The sequence below is a fragment of the Jaminaea rosea genome, assembly GCF_003144245.1.
Source record: "Jaminaea rosea strain MCA 5214 unplaced genomic scaffold BDZ90scaffold_1, whole genome shotgun sequence".
Lineage (NCBI taxonomy): Eukaryota > Fungi > Basidiomycota > Exobasidiomycetes > Microstromatales > Jaminaea > Jaminaea rosea.
Window position 1 is genome coordinate 1,688,669 of NW_020289975.1, and position 13,691 is coordinate 1,702,359.

Genomic DNA, 13,691 nt, shown 5'->3' on the forward strand with positions numbered 1-13,691 from the left:
GCAGCACGAGCCTGGCTCCCTCGAGATGATCATGCGCATGCTCTACAATCCAGCCTCGATGGCACCAGGGCAACCCTCCTCGTCCGTCACACATATCGACCCCAACCAGGTCTTTGCGAGTGGCGCGGCCCACAGCCTTCCTGCTCACCCTGTGACCGGTCTGGCGGATGACGCCGCTAGCTGGGCATACAGTCCCTCGGGGAGCACGCCGGGCAATCCGGAGACTCCCCCGCCTAACGTGAGCGGAAGTGCGGGCGCAGGCACGGCTTCGTCTTCCTACCAAAGTTCGCCCCTCTCGGCCTCCAACGTGGGTGCGGCCTCGTCAAGGCATCCCTCGGCGGATTTGGGTGCGAGTGCAGGGGCTGCTCGAGGAGTAGCGGGAGGTGCCGCACGATCCCGAGGCCCGTCGCGTACGTCGAGCTTCGCAGGCACGAGCGGTGCGTCACTCAGTTCGACCAGCCCATATGCTCGGCCCGACGCTGGTACCAGCAGCGCCACATCGAAAAAGTCCGCCCCCACCACCTCTTCCACCCCGGCCTCGAGCGCCGCACCCAAGAAAAGCTCGAGGTCTGACGCTCAATCAATGGCGAACGCGGACCCGCCCACCGTCTGCTCCAACTGCACGACAACCAAGACTCCCCTCTGGCGTCGTGACCCCGAGGGCAAGCCGTTGTGCAATGCTTGTGGGCTCTTCTTGAAGCTGCACGGAACATTGAGGCCTCCGTCGATGAAGAACGAGGTCATCAGGAGGCGCAACAGGGGCAAGGATAAGGATGGAGCTAGCGGGGCCGCAGGAGGCGGCGCGGCAAGCAAGGGTGGTGCGGCTCAAGCGACTTCATCGGCTGCACAAGCTGATGCAAAGAGGAGGAAAGAGGAGAAGTGAGGCGAGCTAGCGAATGAGAGAGCTCAAGGAGCGGGCAGCGGACGATGCGATACCATTTCATAGATTAAAGCCTTTGAGCCACCTCCACCATCATCATCATTGTTTCACCACCATCGACTACGAGATAGGCCAGTAGAACGCTTCCCACTTGTACACCTTTCATTCCAAATTGCCTCGGTCATCGGTCTAATCTCTGTCTCGCTTCCAGTGTGGCTCGAGTAATGTTGATATCGATCTCGAGACGAGCACATCATTGACGGTGGTCTGGATCAGGGAAGGATGTCTAGATTGACGAAAGCTGGAAGAGGACCATGAGCATGAAGAGCTGAGATGTCGAAGTGCGTGATGAGACGGTTCAAGGGGGAAGTGGCGATGCGCGACATCGCCTGAACCCCCACGCTATCCTCGCCTCCGGTCCACATTCAGTCCGAGTCATCAACAACAATTGCGCTCTCTCTCCCACCACCCGTCGTCCCACCACCTCCTCCACCAGCTCCTCTTCTCTCTCTCTTCCTGCTCGACCTAGCGCCGCGACTGGAAGCAGCGAGCGTCTGCCCTTGCCCAGAGAAAGGCTCGGACGAGGCCGGAGCTCCACCTTCAGCTGCGCCCGCTTGCTGCTGCTGCTGCTCCTTGTCATCCTCCTTCGGCGGAGGCGGTCTCCTAGGCGCCCTGCCACTCAAGGTCTGCCCCTGCCCCTCGAAGGTGATCCTCGTCTGCCCAAGCTTCTGCTCGCCCTCCTTCTTCTCATCCTTCTCTCCTCCCAACGGTATGTACTTATACCCAAAGAACAGCTGCCCAAAAGGCAAGTCCAAGCGTGCGGGCACCTTCTTCTCGCCTACTTGCGTGTCATTGGTCACGATATTGGGCCCGTCGCGCGTGCGACGGATCATGCTGAATTGGTCAACGGCTTCGATGGGTCGCTCCTTCTTGCCCTTGGACTTTTTGCCTGAGAGAGACTGACCAGAGCCGCGGAAGGGTGCCGATGGGAGGTTTGAGGAGGAGCCAGATGGACCGGCAGTAGAGGCATCGCCTGCGCTGGAATCTGCGCGAGAGGGCCCGCCAACGGAAGGCGTTGAGCCACGCGAAGAGTGTACCTCGACCTTGTTGGTATCAATGTTGAGCTTCGAAGCCATAGTGGGCGGGGGTGGGCGTGGCTTCGGTGCAGGCTCCACATACCCCTTGGGTGGGGCGAAATCGACCTCCAAGTCAGTATCGATGATTAAGATGCCCTCGGCTTCGGGGACAGTCTCCATGATCAAGATCTCGAATGTGAGGCAGTTGTACGAGATCTCAACGATGTCTCCCAGAGTGAGGCAGGAGAAGTTGCGGAATGCTTGCTCGAGGACGGCTTTGGGGTCGCTGATTTCGAGGAAGTCGACAGTCTGGGCTTGGATCTTGACGAATTTGCCCTTGGGGAGAGTGGTGCCGTTAAGACGGACAGGATCGCCTTCGTTGAGGCCGAGTTGGCGCATCATCTGGACGTTCGTGAGTGCCGGGAGCAAGAGCGTCAGTGGGTACACTTGAGCGTTTGAGGCGTCGCCGCCACTCACCCATGCTGGAAGGTGGACATTGCCTTCATCTGCAATGAACTCGAGGACTCCTGCGTGGGTCTTCTTGTCGCTGCCGTGTGGACTGATTTGGAAAAGGTAGGGCGAGGCGATGTCCATTTGGGCTGCGAGTGAGGTGAACAAGTGTCAACAATCTGCTATCTCAACTTCATCTGCGGTGATGCGACACTCACTGAGACGAGCGAGGGCCGAAGTAGGCATGATGACTACGAGTAGGTGGCGAGAGGTCAGCTCCCACTGGATCCAGCTCAATCGGCAGGGAGACTGGAAGGACTCACTCTTGCCTCCATAGCTGACGTTGAGTCTTTCTTTGCCTGGCAACATGGCCATGCTGTATGCTCGATAGTACTCCTCATATGCATGAGCTGGAGCTCCTACTCGACGATCAAAGGGGTCATCCATATAGCCTCCAAATCGACGACCGAAACCACCGAAGCCGCCGCCGCCGCCAAAGCCACCGACATCTCCGAACTGTATGCGTGGGAGTGTGTTCAAAGATCAGCATAATGTGATGGGGCCCTCTCTCTGAATCAGGGCTAGTCACCATCGACATGCTGAGTAGAGTGGCAGTGAAAGTGATGGTTCAGATGCTGAGGCGACGCGGCGTCGCAATCGATTGCATGACCCTGAGTCTTGTTCCGTCGAGCGTGAGCGTGGAGGCAGTCAGACCAGGTGATTGACCTTGTCGGAGCGGAACGAAGGCCAAAGAGCGCCCTCAGACGGACAGGACACGAAGAGGGACAAGGAGGAGGAGCTTCTTGTCCGTCGTCAACCAACACCTTCCATCACACCAACCTCATACCAGAGCCATGTCCGCTACTGCTGGACCTGTGCCTACATCATTGGCCCCCTCTGCTGGAGGAGGTGGTGGTCAGCCGCGCCAGCAAGGTAGCTTCAAGACCCAGGACAAGCCGGATGAAGTGCGCCGCTCGAATCTGGGCGCTGCAAAGGCCGTCGCTGATGCCATTCGAACATCGCTGGGTCCCAAGGGAATGGTGAGTCAAGCATGGCATCACCGCTCGCTCAATTGGTCGCTCATACTCTTTCTGCTCGCCTACAGGACAAAATGATCCAGACACCCACAGGCGACGTAGTCATCACAAACGACGGCGCCACAATCCTCAAGCACATGGCCGTCATGCACCCTGCGGCTCGTATGCTCGTCGAACTCTCTCAAGCCCAGGACGTGGAGGCAGGAGATGGTACCACGTCCGTCGTAGTAGTCGCTGGGTCACTCCTCGGAGCCGCAGAGAAGATGCTCAACAAGGGCATTCACCCGACTATTATCGCCGAGTCCTTCACGCGAGCCGCCGCGAAAGCTGTCCAATTCCTTGAAGAGATTGCCACGCCTGTCGACCTCAATGACAAGGAGAGCCTGCTGCGCGCTGCGAGCACGTCGCTGAATTCCAAGGTGAGCGGGCAAGAGGCTCGAGAGCGTTTGACTTGGCTACTTGCTAATCGCTGCCCTCTGCCTCGCACCCATAGATCGTCTCGCAATACTCGTCCGTCCTCGCCCCGATAGCAGTCCAGGCAGTCACGCGTCTCATCGACCCCTCAGCTTCTGCTACTCTCCCTTCCAAGTCGTCAACCGATGCTTCCTCCTCTTCCGCTCCCGGAGCAAGCAGCGCCGCTCCTACGAGCAAGGCCGCCCTCTCCTCCCAGGACAAGTCGGCCTCTGCCTCGGTCGACCTGCGTGATATCCGCATCGTCAAGAAGGTTGGCGGAACAATCGACGACACAGAGCTCATCGACGGCGGTCTCGTCCTCGAGCAGAACGTCGTTTCTGGCTCTGGCGGGCCGACGCGAATGGAGAAAGCCAAGATTGCAGTTTGTCAGTTCCAACTGAGTAGCCCCAAGCCGGACATGGACAACCAGATCGTGGTAAACGACTACAGGCAGATGGACAAGATTCTCAAGGAGGAGCGACAGTACCTGCTCAACATGTGCAAGAAGATCAAGAAGACGGGATGCAATGTTCTGCTCCTGCAGAAGTCCATCCTGCGCGACGCGGTAAATGATTTGGCGCTGCACTTCCTTGCCAAACTGAAGATTCTTGTGGTCAAGGACATTGAGCGAGAGGAAGTCGAGTTCATCACGCGTACGCTCGGAGCAAAGCCTGTGGCGGACATTGAGGCCTTCACCGACGACAAGCTGGCTAGCGCAGATCTGGTCGACGAGGTGCAACAGAACGGGGCGAGAGTGTGCAAGATTACCGGTATCAAGAACATGGGACGTACGGTCTCCATTCTTTGCACCGGAGCCAACTCCCTCGTCCTTGAGGAGAGCGAGCGCTCCCTCCACGACGCTCTCTGCGTGGTGCGATGCCTCGTCAAGAAGCGCGCCCTCATTGCCGGCGGAGGTGCTCCAGAGGTGCACGTCTCTCGCCTCCTAGCAGCGCACGCTCAAACCCTCAAGGGAATGGAAGCCTACTGTTTCCAAGCGTACGCAGAGGCACTCGAAGTCATCCCTACCACTCTGGCGGAGAATGCCGGGTTGAACCCCATTGCCATCGTGACGGAGTTGAGGAACAGGCATGCGTTGGGCGAGAGGACGGCGGGAATCAATGTTAGAAAGGGGCAGATTACCAACATTCTCGAGGAGAACGTGTTGCAGCCGCTCTTGGTGAACACGTCTGCGATCTCACTGGCTAGTGAGTGCGTGTCGTTGATCCTCAAGATTGACGACTTGCTGCTGTCGAGGTGAGAGAGAGAGAAGTAAAATGATAATAGATTGAGGAGCATGTGGCAGCTATGGGTATCACATTTGACTGCCAGTAATCAACGCTGTCCTCTCGCTCGACGTATCCGTGTGCCGCTCGCTACAGTATCCTTCCCATTCCCCTACAAGCACTACAAGGACCCTCGTCTCCCCAGAACCAACTTGTCTTTGCACCCGAGCCGTTGCACTTCCAACACAAGTAGCCGCCGATACGCGGGTCTCCTGGTTGTACGACGAGGGGTCGGGCCGGCTGGACGTGGCCGTGAGGGCTGAAGGGAGGCTGATGGTAGGGTTGATAGGAGGACTGGTAGGCGTTGTAGGATGAATGATGAGGTTGGTAGGAGCCTCCCCATCCTTGCTGGTGCTGTTGGTGCTGCTGGTGCTGGTAGGGCTGGTGAGGCGGAGGGCCAAAGTGTGGCGGCCCTGCTCCGCCGCCGTAGGATCCTGACCCTCCTGTAGGCGTCGGCGGGTGCATCGGTGGGCTGTGGTGCATCCCCTCCGGCCTCGTCGATGGCCCCGCAGCGGCCTGCTGCTGTTGAAATTGCTGCTCTCTCTCCTCCTGCTGCAATCTAGTCTGTGGCGGCAAAGCCATTCCCTCCGGCGCCCTCAGCACGTCTTCATAAGCGGGCGGGGCTTCTCCAAGGGCATCATCGTTGGCTTCGCCAGCGTCCTGCGCACGGTTGACGCGAGGTGGGGAACGCGGCCTGTGAGGTATGTGCGATTGCGAAGGGGGATGAAAGGGGGGCTGGTAGGTGCGACTGTGGTGTTGAGGAGGCGGAGGGTGTGAAGGGCTCGAGTATTGGGAGTGAGAACGAGTAGGCAGAGAACGTGGGGGGCCGGAGGGAGGTTGGAAGGTATCGTGCCCCCTCATCGCTGACTCGTGTGACTGCCTCAATTGTGCAAGAGGCAAGAAGGATGAGTCTGTCAGCGTCGATGTAGATGATGAGCTAGATGGCTCAGCTGGTGCGCTGTCGTCCAGCCGGGCAGCGGCCATTGCTGTTGCGAGGTCGTCTGTACGTGATTGCTGCGCTGCGGCGCTGTCGACTCCAGTCTGCTGCTCAAGAGGATTCTGCGACGGCGCTGAAGCTTGTTGAGACGATGTAGCAGGACTTTGACTTTGACCAGTGGCATGCTGCATCAATCCTGTCGTACTCCGTTCCCCTTCGACAGAGGCTTCGTCCCGAAACGGGTTGCGCGAGCCTAGCGGTCGAGTCGAAGTGGCTGGCGAAGCTGACGCTGAGCTCGAGTTGGGCCACACTCCGGTCGCCATCGGCGAAGTCATTGGATGACCGCCCGTTTGAGCCATAGATACGCTGTTGGCGGGTGTCCTGAATGCTGGATATCGTAGAGAGACGAAGGATGGAGGTCGCCTCCGAGCAACGCAACAGAAAGCTGCGAGGTCGGACCTCGGAAGCAGCCGCCGGTCCGCGTGGAGGGGAAGATCCGACTACCTCTCACTCTCACGCAAGAGAACAACGAGTCATGATGCAAAATGGTATACAATGATCATGGAGAAATGTAGACAGATGCAGCTTACCATCTCCACTCTACCCGTCCACGCGTCGCGCCTCTCACCCCCTTGAAAGGCTTGTAGTCTACGCCCCCCACCTGCAGGCTTGCCACTCGCAGACCAGAAAGGGAGGAGCTCCCCGCCGGCAAGGAGAATGTCGTCAACACGGACGAAGAGAAGGACGATGTGAGCACCGAGCTGCTAGCTGCGGTCACCTTGCCCTTCAAGGTTACCTCCCCTGGGCCGCCCGTCGACGTGCCCAGACGCGGAACCGTCCACTTCACCAAGCCCTGCCGCGCATCGTACGTCCACGAGCCGGCCTCTTCCCCACCAGAAGCTGACACCGAGCCGCCGCCTCGAGAGGACATGCTGTTTGCGCTACTCGATACAGCCGCTCGTGCGTCAACGCTGATCGAGCCTAGTCCGTCTGCCATGTCTGCCTCGTCCGCAATGCCGCTCGAGGAGGAGAGGGAGGAGATCTGCCCAGCGCCGACAGCGAAGGTCACTTCCAGGGCTTCGCTGCTTGAGGGGCCTGCGCCTGACATGCGGGCAGTCTTGCTCGTAAGACGGATCTCGAATGTGCATTCCCGTCCTTTGGTGTCCTTCACCACGGAACGAGAGGCTTTGACTGTGAAGGGCAGTAGGTCTGCGCCGGTGCTTGAGCTGCTGCCGCCCTTGGAGGCGAAGCTGCCTTCCCTGACGTGGTCCATGGCCATGCTTGCCAGCTGGAAGTCTCCTTCCGGTGGCACGAAGCTGAGAACTCCCTCTCTGACCCAACGTCTGTGCCTCACACAAGGATGGAATGCAGGCGCAAGTACTCTTGATCCCTCGCCTACAGGACTTGGATGAAGGGCAAGAGTGAGATCAGGCGTGCCAGACAGCTTGACTTTGCACCCAATCGAGACATTGAGCGCTGGTGGCAGAGCGCCGACGAGCTTTCCCTTGCGATCCATGGTGCATGTCAGCTGTTCGACTATATCCACATAGATCTCGTTGCGGGTGTGTCGCACTTGGGTATTGCGCCAGGGAAGCGGGGAGATCTGCGGCGGTGGAGCAGGTTGAGAGTTGGTGAAGCTGAGGGCGGCGCGAGGACAAAGTGTCAGCTACGAGCTCTGCGCGTCAATGAAAGGGTCCGACAGCTTGGAATCAGGCTGAATCTTTTTTGTCGAAGGTCGCTCATGAAGCGGCGATGTGCTGGCCAGACGGCGAAGCGCATCCCCAAATCGGAAAGAACACAGCGAATATGGAATGTTGCTCATCACTTTGTCAAAGATTTGTCTCGCAAACTCACCTAGCCATCTTGCTCGTGATCTCTTCCCACCACTGCTTCCCTCTCACGATCCCCTTGATGCTATTGTACTCTGTGGTCAAGGGTCTCCCATCGTCGAGCATCTCCTGGAGAATCTGGTAGAGGACGTCGAAGTTTGCCGTGAGGGTTGAAGCTGGAATGGATGGAAGGGATTGGGAGGTGGAGATCACCGAGGTACTGGCGGCTGCGTTGGGAAAGTACTGGGCGATGACAGTATGCAGGTGGTGAAGGAAGGAGAGGGAGAGAAGAGGATTGCCGCCAGGTGGAATGGGAGCGAGATAGGTCACTTGGCCTACTGTGAGGTTGGCAAGAGCGGTGCCGATATTATTATCTTCGTTGGCTCTCGCTGCTGGTGACCCGCCAATTCGATTCGGCTTTGTACTGGACCCTCTCCAGATGTTGCCCTCGTCGTCCTCTGCGTCGTCGCTGCCTTGATCAGAGCTGCCCTCGTCGTCCCCATGGCTGTCCTCCGAGACATCGGTCTCCGTGTCTTCATCGTCGTAGGATCCTTGAGGAGGGAAGCAGGGCAGATCCTTGAGCCATACGACGGAGTCAGCCCGTTGAGGACTTGGCTGCAAGCTGCGCTTGGCCAGGTAGGCAGACCATTGGCTGGCGACGAGCTGAGGGTATTGCTGCTTGAGCGGGTGACGGATGTGAGACGAGAGGAGGAGGCTGGGTATGTGAAGGGGCGGAGTGGTGGTGAGGATGAGCACCCCAGGTAAAGGGGCTGCTGAAGGTGAAGGAGGCACGGCGGCGGCTGCCTCGACCATGGAAGAGGACAGCAGAGGGAAGATGGACAAGAAGCAGAGACAAGCCTCGGCGCGCTCCTCGAGTCGATTGCACGTCTCGACTCCGCCTTCCGAGTCGACTGCTCCGCGGTGGAGTGAACCCAGTCCAACTTGGAGAGCATCGATTGGGCCATCACTTCCTCTCTCCATTGTTCATTCCTGAGCGATGAACAGCTACCCACCGGAGCTCACTCATCATGCCTACGCTTCACTCTTCGTAGCTGGACTGACAAAGCCGCAGCAGGCAGGCCCTTCGTCATCATCTTCCTCAGCGGCGGCACCGGCACCGGCGGCCAACGGCGATGGAGCAGCTGCTTCGACTTCTCAACTGCAGCTCAATGGCCATCCGACCGAGGTCTACCCAGAGCTGTGTGCGGAACTCGAGACAGTCTTTTCGTCAAGAGGCAAGCATACCATCTGGGATCCGGCAAGAGGGAGATCGGCCGTCTTCCATTCCGTGCTAGTAGACCATGTGAGTTGGCAACGAGCTGCGGCTGCTGTAATTGAGTGAGCGCTGACGTGCTCACTCTTCGACACTGACTTGCGCAGAACGTCAGACTACCTCCTCGCAAGACTCGACCCAGCTTGCGATCAGTAGCAGCGCCTGAACCATCAGCCAACCCGCCGATTCTTCATCCTCGTTCCCCTCTGTCCCCACTTCACCCAGCCAGCCCACTCTTTCCGGATGGTCTCATCGCTCCTATCTGGGCTCGCAAGCATCGTGACATAGTACCTTCGGTATTCGTTGCCTTCTACTGTCTCTCGGGAGACGCTGCGGTGGAACAGACGTCAGAGGACAATGATGCGCCCTCCCCTGCTCCACGCCAACTGAGCGGACAAGAGCTCAAGGCTCGAGACGAGGAGCTCATCAGGCTCATCTCAGAGCGCAAAAGACCACTCAACGAGCGCGGCATCAAGCTCACCGTCGTCCTTCTGACAGCTCGCAACATGCTTGACAACCCGCAGCTCGAGGCTCGATTGAGCTACATACGCCGTTCGTCGGGCCTCGACTCTAAGGCTTCCCTCTTCGTTCTCACACCCGTACAACGGCAGGAGCTCGCCGATTTCGTCACCTCGCTACAAGGAGCACTGTACGACCATGGTCTGGACTACTACCGCGAGCATGCCCGCCGCATCAGGAGAAAGCGGGCAAGATACCCACCACCGCCCTCGATCGTCCAGCCCATCCTGCAGTCCGTCGCCGCTAGCCGGCCAAACAGCAAGGCACCCGAGCTCACGCCTTTGAGCAGAGAAGGGTGGCATCTGCGCGCAGAGTACAAGCTAGCTATGTTCGCAGAGCTTCACGCCGACTACGATGACGCCTTAGCGCATTACCTCGAAGCGTACGATCTCCTCGCCGGCCCCCGCGGTATGCTGAGCAGCACGGTCCTCCTTCCGCCGAGAACCAAGCGATGGGCAGAGGCAAAAGTGCTCAGCGACACCCTCTCGCTGCGTATCTCCAAACTATACCTTTACGGGGAAGACAGCGCCTCTGCTCTGCACCAATTCCGCCGGCACTTGGCGAGATTCTCAGAACTCAGCTCTGGCTGGGGAATAGGTGACGCGACATTTGAGTATTGGTCCTGGCTGGGGAAGCAATATCGCCTCATCGGGGCTCTCTTAGAGCAGGCAATGAAGTCCTACCCTGGCTCCCCCCTTCCGCCAATCTCGATACCCATGCACAACCCACCACTGCCAGGGTTCTTACTCCACCCGGAGATCACAGAACAGCCGCAGCGATACCCCTCCCTTCGAGCTGCTCCTGGTGGGCTGCTCTCCCCAAATAATGCAGCTCTGTCCTCTGCTACAACTCCAGCGGCTCTGCTGCAGGGACCCGCAGCCTTCTTTTATAACGCTGGGCTCTGTGCTCTAGAGCGACAAGATCGCTACGTGAAGATGGTCGCTGCCGAGACGAAGGGCGAGGTCTCTGAGAGTGGCGCTACGGCTTTGGTGCACGAGAAGCAGGTGGATCATTGCGCCCAGATTGTCGAAGTGCTCGGGCGAGCGCACGATCTGTACCGCGAAGCGAAACAGGAGAGGTTGGCCGACGTCGTGGCAGCCAAGATGGCTAGGGCTTGGGCTACGGACGGTCATTGGAAGCAAGCGCTGCGGATGTTGCACCGCGTAATACCGCGATATAGGGACGAAGGGCCATCCGTGGGGTTAAAGGAGCTCCTTCTGCTGGCCGTGCATTGCGCTGAGAAGGCAGGAGATAAGCGTGCCCAGGCGCAGTGGACTCTGGAGGCTAGTGGAGAACAGGAATTGTCTAACGAGGAGTGGGAGATGATGGAGAAGGGGTGGAAGGAGCTGTCACTCGGGGTGGAGGATTCCGAGACCGTCTCGGTCTCATGGAGCAAGGGCAGAGGGCCGTTGAGAGTTGACGTCGCCTTTCAGCGGGCGTCGGTCCAGTATGGAGGGGCCGCCAGCTTTCAACTGACCGTCACAAGGGCGCAGCAGAGCCCACCTCTGGCGTTTGAGTCGATGACGATCTTTGACTTGGCCGGCAAGGTCGTAGCCGTGGTCGAGGCCAATGGCGCGGCCGCCTCATCGAGCTCGCCCATCCAGCTCAAGCCTCCTTCAGAGAGGACCCAGGCCAAAATCAGCTGGCTCAGCGAAGAGCAACTCAGCAGCGTCTTCCAAGGCACCCTCAAGGCAACAAGTAAAAGCAGCCTGGCCATCTCCCGCGTCCACTTCCATGCCTCGTCACCCCTCCCACTGGACATTGAGGTCAAGATCGACTCGCCATCAACGACGCTACCGCATGCGCCTCTTTGGCTTTGCTCATCCGGTCGTTGGGTGCACCTCGTCTACCGTCAAGAAGCGCGGCACTGCCTTGTCACCCGGCCCGTACACCGAGTCGACGTCGAGATCGACCATCACGTCACAGCCTATCTGGACGAGGCTGTCTCGATCCGCGTCAAAGCGACGAACAAAGAGCAGAGCCCCCTGAGGTGCGCGCTCGCCGTCAGCCTGGACACGAGCAACCTACCGCCCGATGTGAGGGACGAGCTTGGCCAACAGGGACTGCAGCCGACCCTCTCCGGCAGCCTGCCAAACCTCGCCCTGGGCGTCTTAGCTCCACAAGAGAGCAAGGATGTCACGCTTGTGCTACGAGCTAAGCAGCGTACGGGGCTTCGTAGCCTGGCCATGGTCTTGAAGTCTTGCATGACAGATGTTGCTCACGACGAGGACGAGGATGTCGACGGAGCGCTGGCAGGCGAGCTGGTCCGCGAGACGACCATCGGCATCCAGCGAGCCTTCCGCGCAGAGTACAGCGCCAATTGGCGACCGGGAGCGGCGGCGACGGCGGCGAATGGCAATGATGCCCAGCAGCTGCTTTTGGGCGATGGCGCTGGCGCGCCCGGCGCTTCGTTCGACACCATGCCGCGCTCGCCTGGCGCGGGCCCTCCTTCTGAGCAGCACCGCACCGCGATCGCAAGTGTGCATGCGGCCTTTGCCGTCCTGACGGCGGAGGAGCTCACGATCAGCGACGTGAAGGTTGAGCTGGATGAGGAGCATGGAAAGGATGCTCGTCCGTATGGTGGCGGCGATGCAGCGGTGGCCGCCGAGCTGGAGAGTGTTCGCCAGTCCTCCCTCGCTGGCAAGTGGCGCCAAGGGGATCGCTGGGGGTCGACATGGGACATCGAGGTCGGCCTGGGCGCCTACGAGTCAGAGGACGGCCCGCGAGGCCCTACAGGACAGCTCGCCCTGACATGGCAGCGCGCCTCGTCATCTGACCCACGCCCGAACATCACCCGACTCCCTCTCCCCATCCTCGCACCACCCCATCTCAATGCGCGCGTCCTCATCGCTGCCCCACCTGCCACGCACGCGCTCGAGGCCTTCACCCTCGTCTTTGTGGTTGTGAATCCGTCCTCGCACGCCGTAGATGTCAGCATGGTGATAGACGACGAAGATCCGCCCGCCTGGGTACTTGGGCATCGCACTTTGTCAATCCCCGGTATCCCGCCGAGAGGTAGTCGCAGCATCCCGACGCGAATCGTCCCCAGGTACGAGGGGCAGTGGACCTTGCCACGAGTACGAGCATTCCAGCATCGACCCCAAGAAGAGATGGCAGAGGGACAGCAGGGACAGGGCCATCAGATGGTCATCAACGAAACGCAGTATGGCTTGCCGCTGCAGGTTAGATATCGCGTCTCGGCGGGAGCGACGATGGGCGCCGCTGGGCAGCGGGCCTTGGCTGTCAATCGGCAGCATGTCGTTGAGCAGGAGGGGGCCACGCTTTCGGTGCTTGTCCTCCCTCAGCAGGGCGCGGCACGTAGCAGCTCGGACATGGGGATTGGAGGTGCGAGTGGCGGTGCCGGAGCGGGAGTGGCTGTAGGCCAAGCGTGAGCGGGCGCGCGTCAGTCAAGCCATGCGATCACACCAATGTCAGCCAAGGGATCATAGCAAAATGTTCAACCCCACGAAATGATGACGATGACGACTACAGCGCCGCTGCCGGTTACGGAGAAAAGGGAATGAATCGAATCGCAGTTGCAGGCGCATTCGGTCCGGTCGTCTGCGGCTGTGCCAAGCCTATGGAAACATCGGAAATAAGTCGCAGATCTCTAGCGCGTATGGTACGCGGCGGGTCGAGACGACGTCGACAGCTTTGGTCGCCGGAGTCGAGTGGTCGGATTTGCTTGCTCGATTGAGATTGAGATCGGGTCGGTCCGATGCTCTTCTCTCAAGGGTCTGATGGCAAAGGATGTCAAGCTGAGTTTGTCGTCGCGTCGCCACCCCGGAGCACACCGACGTGTGTGTTGACAACGGTGCTGTGTGGCATGCCATCGTCATCGCTCGTTCGCTCGCTCGCTCGCTCGCTCGGTGGCCCCCTCTGCAATCAGCATCAGCCTTCGTGGGTCATCTGGCGTGCATCTGTTGCTTGCGTGCGAGAACCTGAGTCGGGTTT

At 59.4% G+C, this 13,691-nt stretch overlaps 6 protein-coding genes across 6 annotated transcripts; 3 read left to right on the forward strand and 3 right to left on the reverse strand.

Annotated features, from left to right (window-relative positions):
* Positions 1-610: 610 nt before the first annotated feature.
* Positions 611-760, forward strand: BDZ90DRAFT_213252 (GATA-domain-containing protein; the record flags this gene model as incomplete). Its single annotated transcript, XM_025504163.1, has 1 exon — positions 611-760. A coding segment is annotated over one exon (150 nt), but the record flags the coding sequence as incomplete, so codon positions are not given.
* A 109-nt stretch (positions 761-869) lies between these two features.
* On the reverse strand, positions 870-3,010 carry BDZ90DRAFT_235930 (UFD1-domain-containing protein). The gene is made up of 5 exons (XM_025507278.1): positions 2,996-3,010; positions 2,730-2,922; positions 2,625-2,657; positions 2,434-2,555; positions 870-2,358 (listed from the first exon to the last, which is right to left on the reverse strand). Exons 1-5 carry the CDS (start codon positions 3,002-3,004, stop codon positions 1,306-1,308), a joined length of 1,410 nt encoding a protein of 469 aa, XP_025365214.1. The 5' UTR covers positions 3,005-3,010; the 3' UTR covers positions 870-1,305.
* A 210-nt stretch (positions 3,011-3,220) lies between these two features.
* On the forward strand, positions 3,221-5,578 carry BDZ90DRAFT_229616 (putative CCT4-component of chaperonin-containing T-complex). The gene is made up of 3 exons (XM_025505140.1): positions 3,221-3,446; positions 3,512-3,862; positions 3,937-5,578. Exons 1-3 carry the CDS (start codon positions 3,261-3,263, stop codon positions 5,152-5,154), a joined length of 1,755 nt encoding a protein of 584 aa, XP_025365215.1. The 5' UTR covers positions 3,221-3,260; the 3' UTR covers positions 5,155-5,578.
* On the reverse strand, positions 5,057-6,569 carry BDZ90DRAFT_18733 (hypothetical protein). Its single transcript, XM_025503835.1, has one exon. It carries the CDS (start codon positions 6,473-6,475, stop codon positions 5,270-5,272), a length of 1,206 nt encoding a protein of 401 aa, XP_025365216.1. The 5' UTR covers positions 6,476-6,569; the 3' UTR covers positions 5,057-5,269.
* Positions 6,570-7,765: 1,196 nt separating this feature from the next.
* On the reverse strand, positions 7,766-8,926 carry BDZ90DRAFT_266530 (hypothetical protein; the record flags this gene model as incomplete). Its single annotated transcript, XM_025508692.1, has 1 exon — positions 7,766-8,926. The coding sequence occupies one exon, from the start codon at positions 8,924-8,926 to the stop codon at positions 7,967-7,969; it is 960 nt and encodes a 319-aa protein (XP_025365217.1). The 3' UTR covers positions 7,766-7,966.
* A 16-nt stretch (positions 8,927-8,942) lies between these two features.
* Positions 8,943-13,129, forward strand: BDZ90DRAFT_257681 (hypothetical protein; the record flags this gene model as incomplete). The annotated part of the gene is made up of 2 exons (XM_025507979.1): positions 8,943-9,248; positions 9,326-13,129. The coding sequence occupies 2 exons, from the start codon at positions 8,943-8,945 to the stop codon at positions 13,127-13,129; spliced, it is 4,110 nt and encodes a 1,369-aa protein (XP_025365218.1).
* Positions 13,130-13,691: the final 562 nt, after the last annotated feature.

Bases quoted from the DNA above. Each gene is read 5' to 3' on its own strand.
- BDZ90DRAFT_18733 (XM_025503835.1), bottom strand. From the start codon at position 6,475: ATGGCTCAAACGGGCGGTCATCCAATGACTTCGCCGATGGCGACCGGA.
- BDZ90DRAFT_229616 (XM_025505140.1), top strand. From the start codon at position 3,261: ATGTCCGCTACTGCTGGACCTGTGCCTACATCATTGGCCCCCTCTGCT. The intron at 3,447-3,511 runs GTGAGTCAAGCA...GCTCGCCTACAG, and splicing joins CGCTGGGTCCCAAGGGAATG to GACAAAATGATCCAGACACC. The intron at 3,863-3,936 runs GTGAGCGGGCAA...TCGCACCCATAG, and splicing joins GCACGTCGCTGAATTCCAAG to ATCGTCTCGCAATACTCGTC.
- BDZ90DRAFT_235930 (XM_025507278.1), bottom strand. The intron at 2,658-2,729 runs GTGAGTCCTTCC...ACCTACTCGTAG, and splicing joins CGTCAGCTATGGAGGCAAGA to TCATCATGCCTACTTCGGCC. The intron at 2,556-2,624 runs GTGAGTGTCGCA...CCTCACTCGCAG, and splicing joins TTCGGCCCTCGCTCGTCTCA to CCCAAATGGACATCGCCTCG.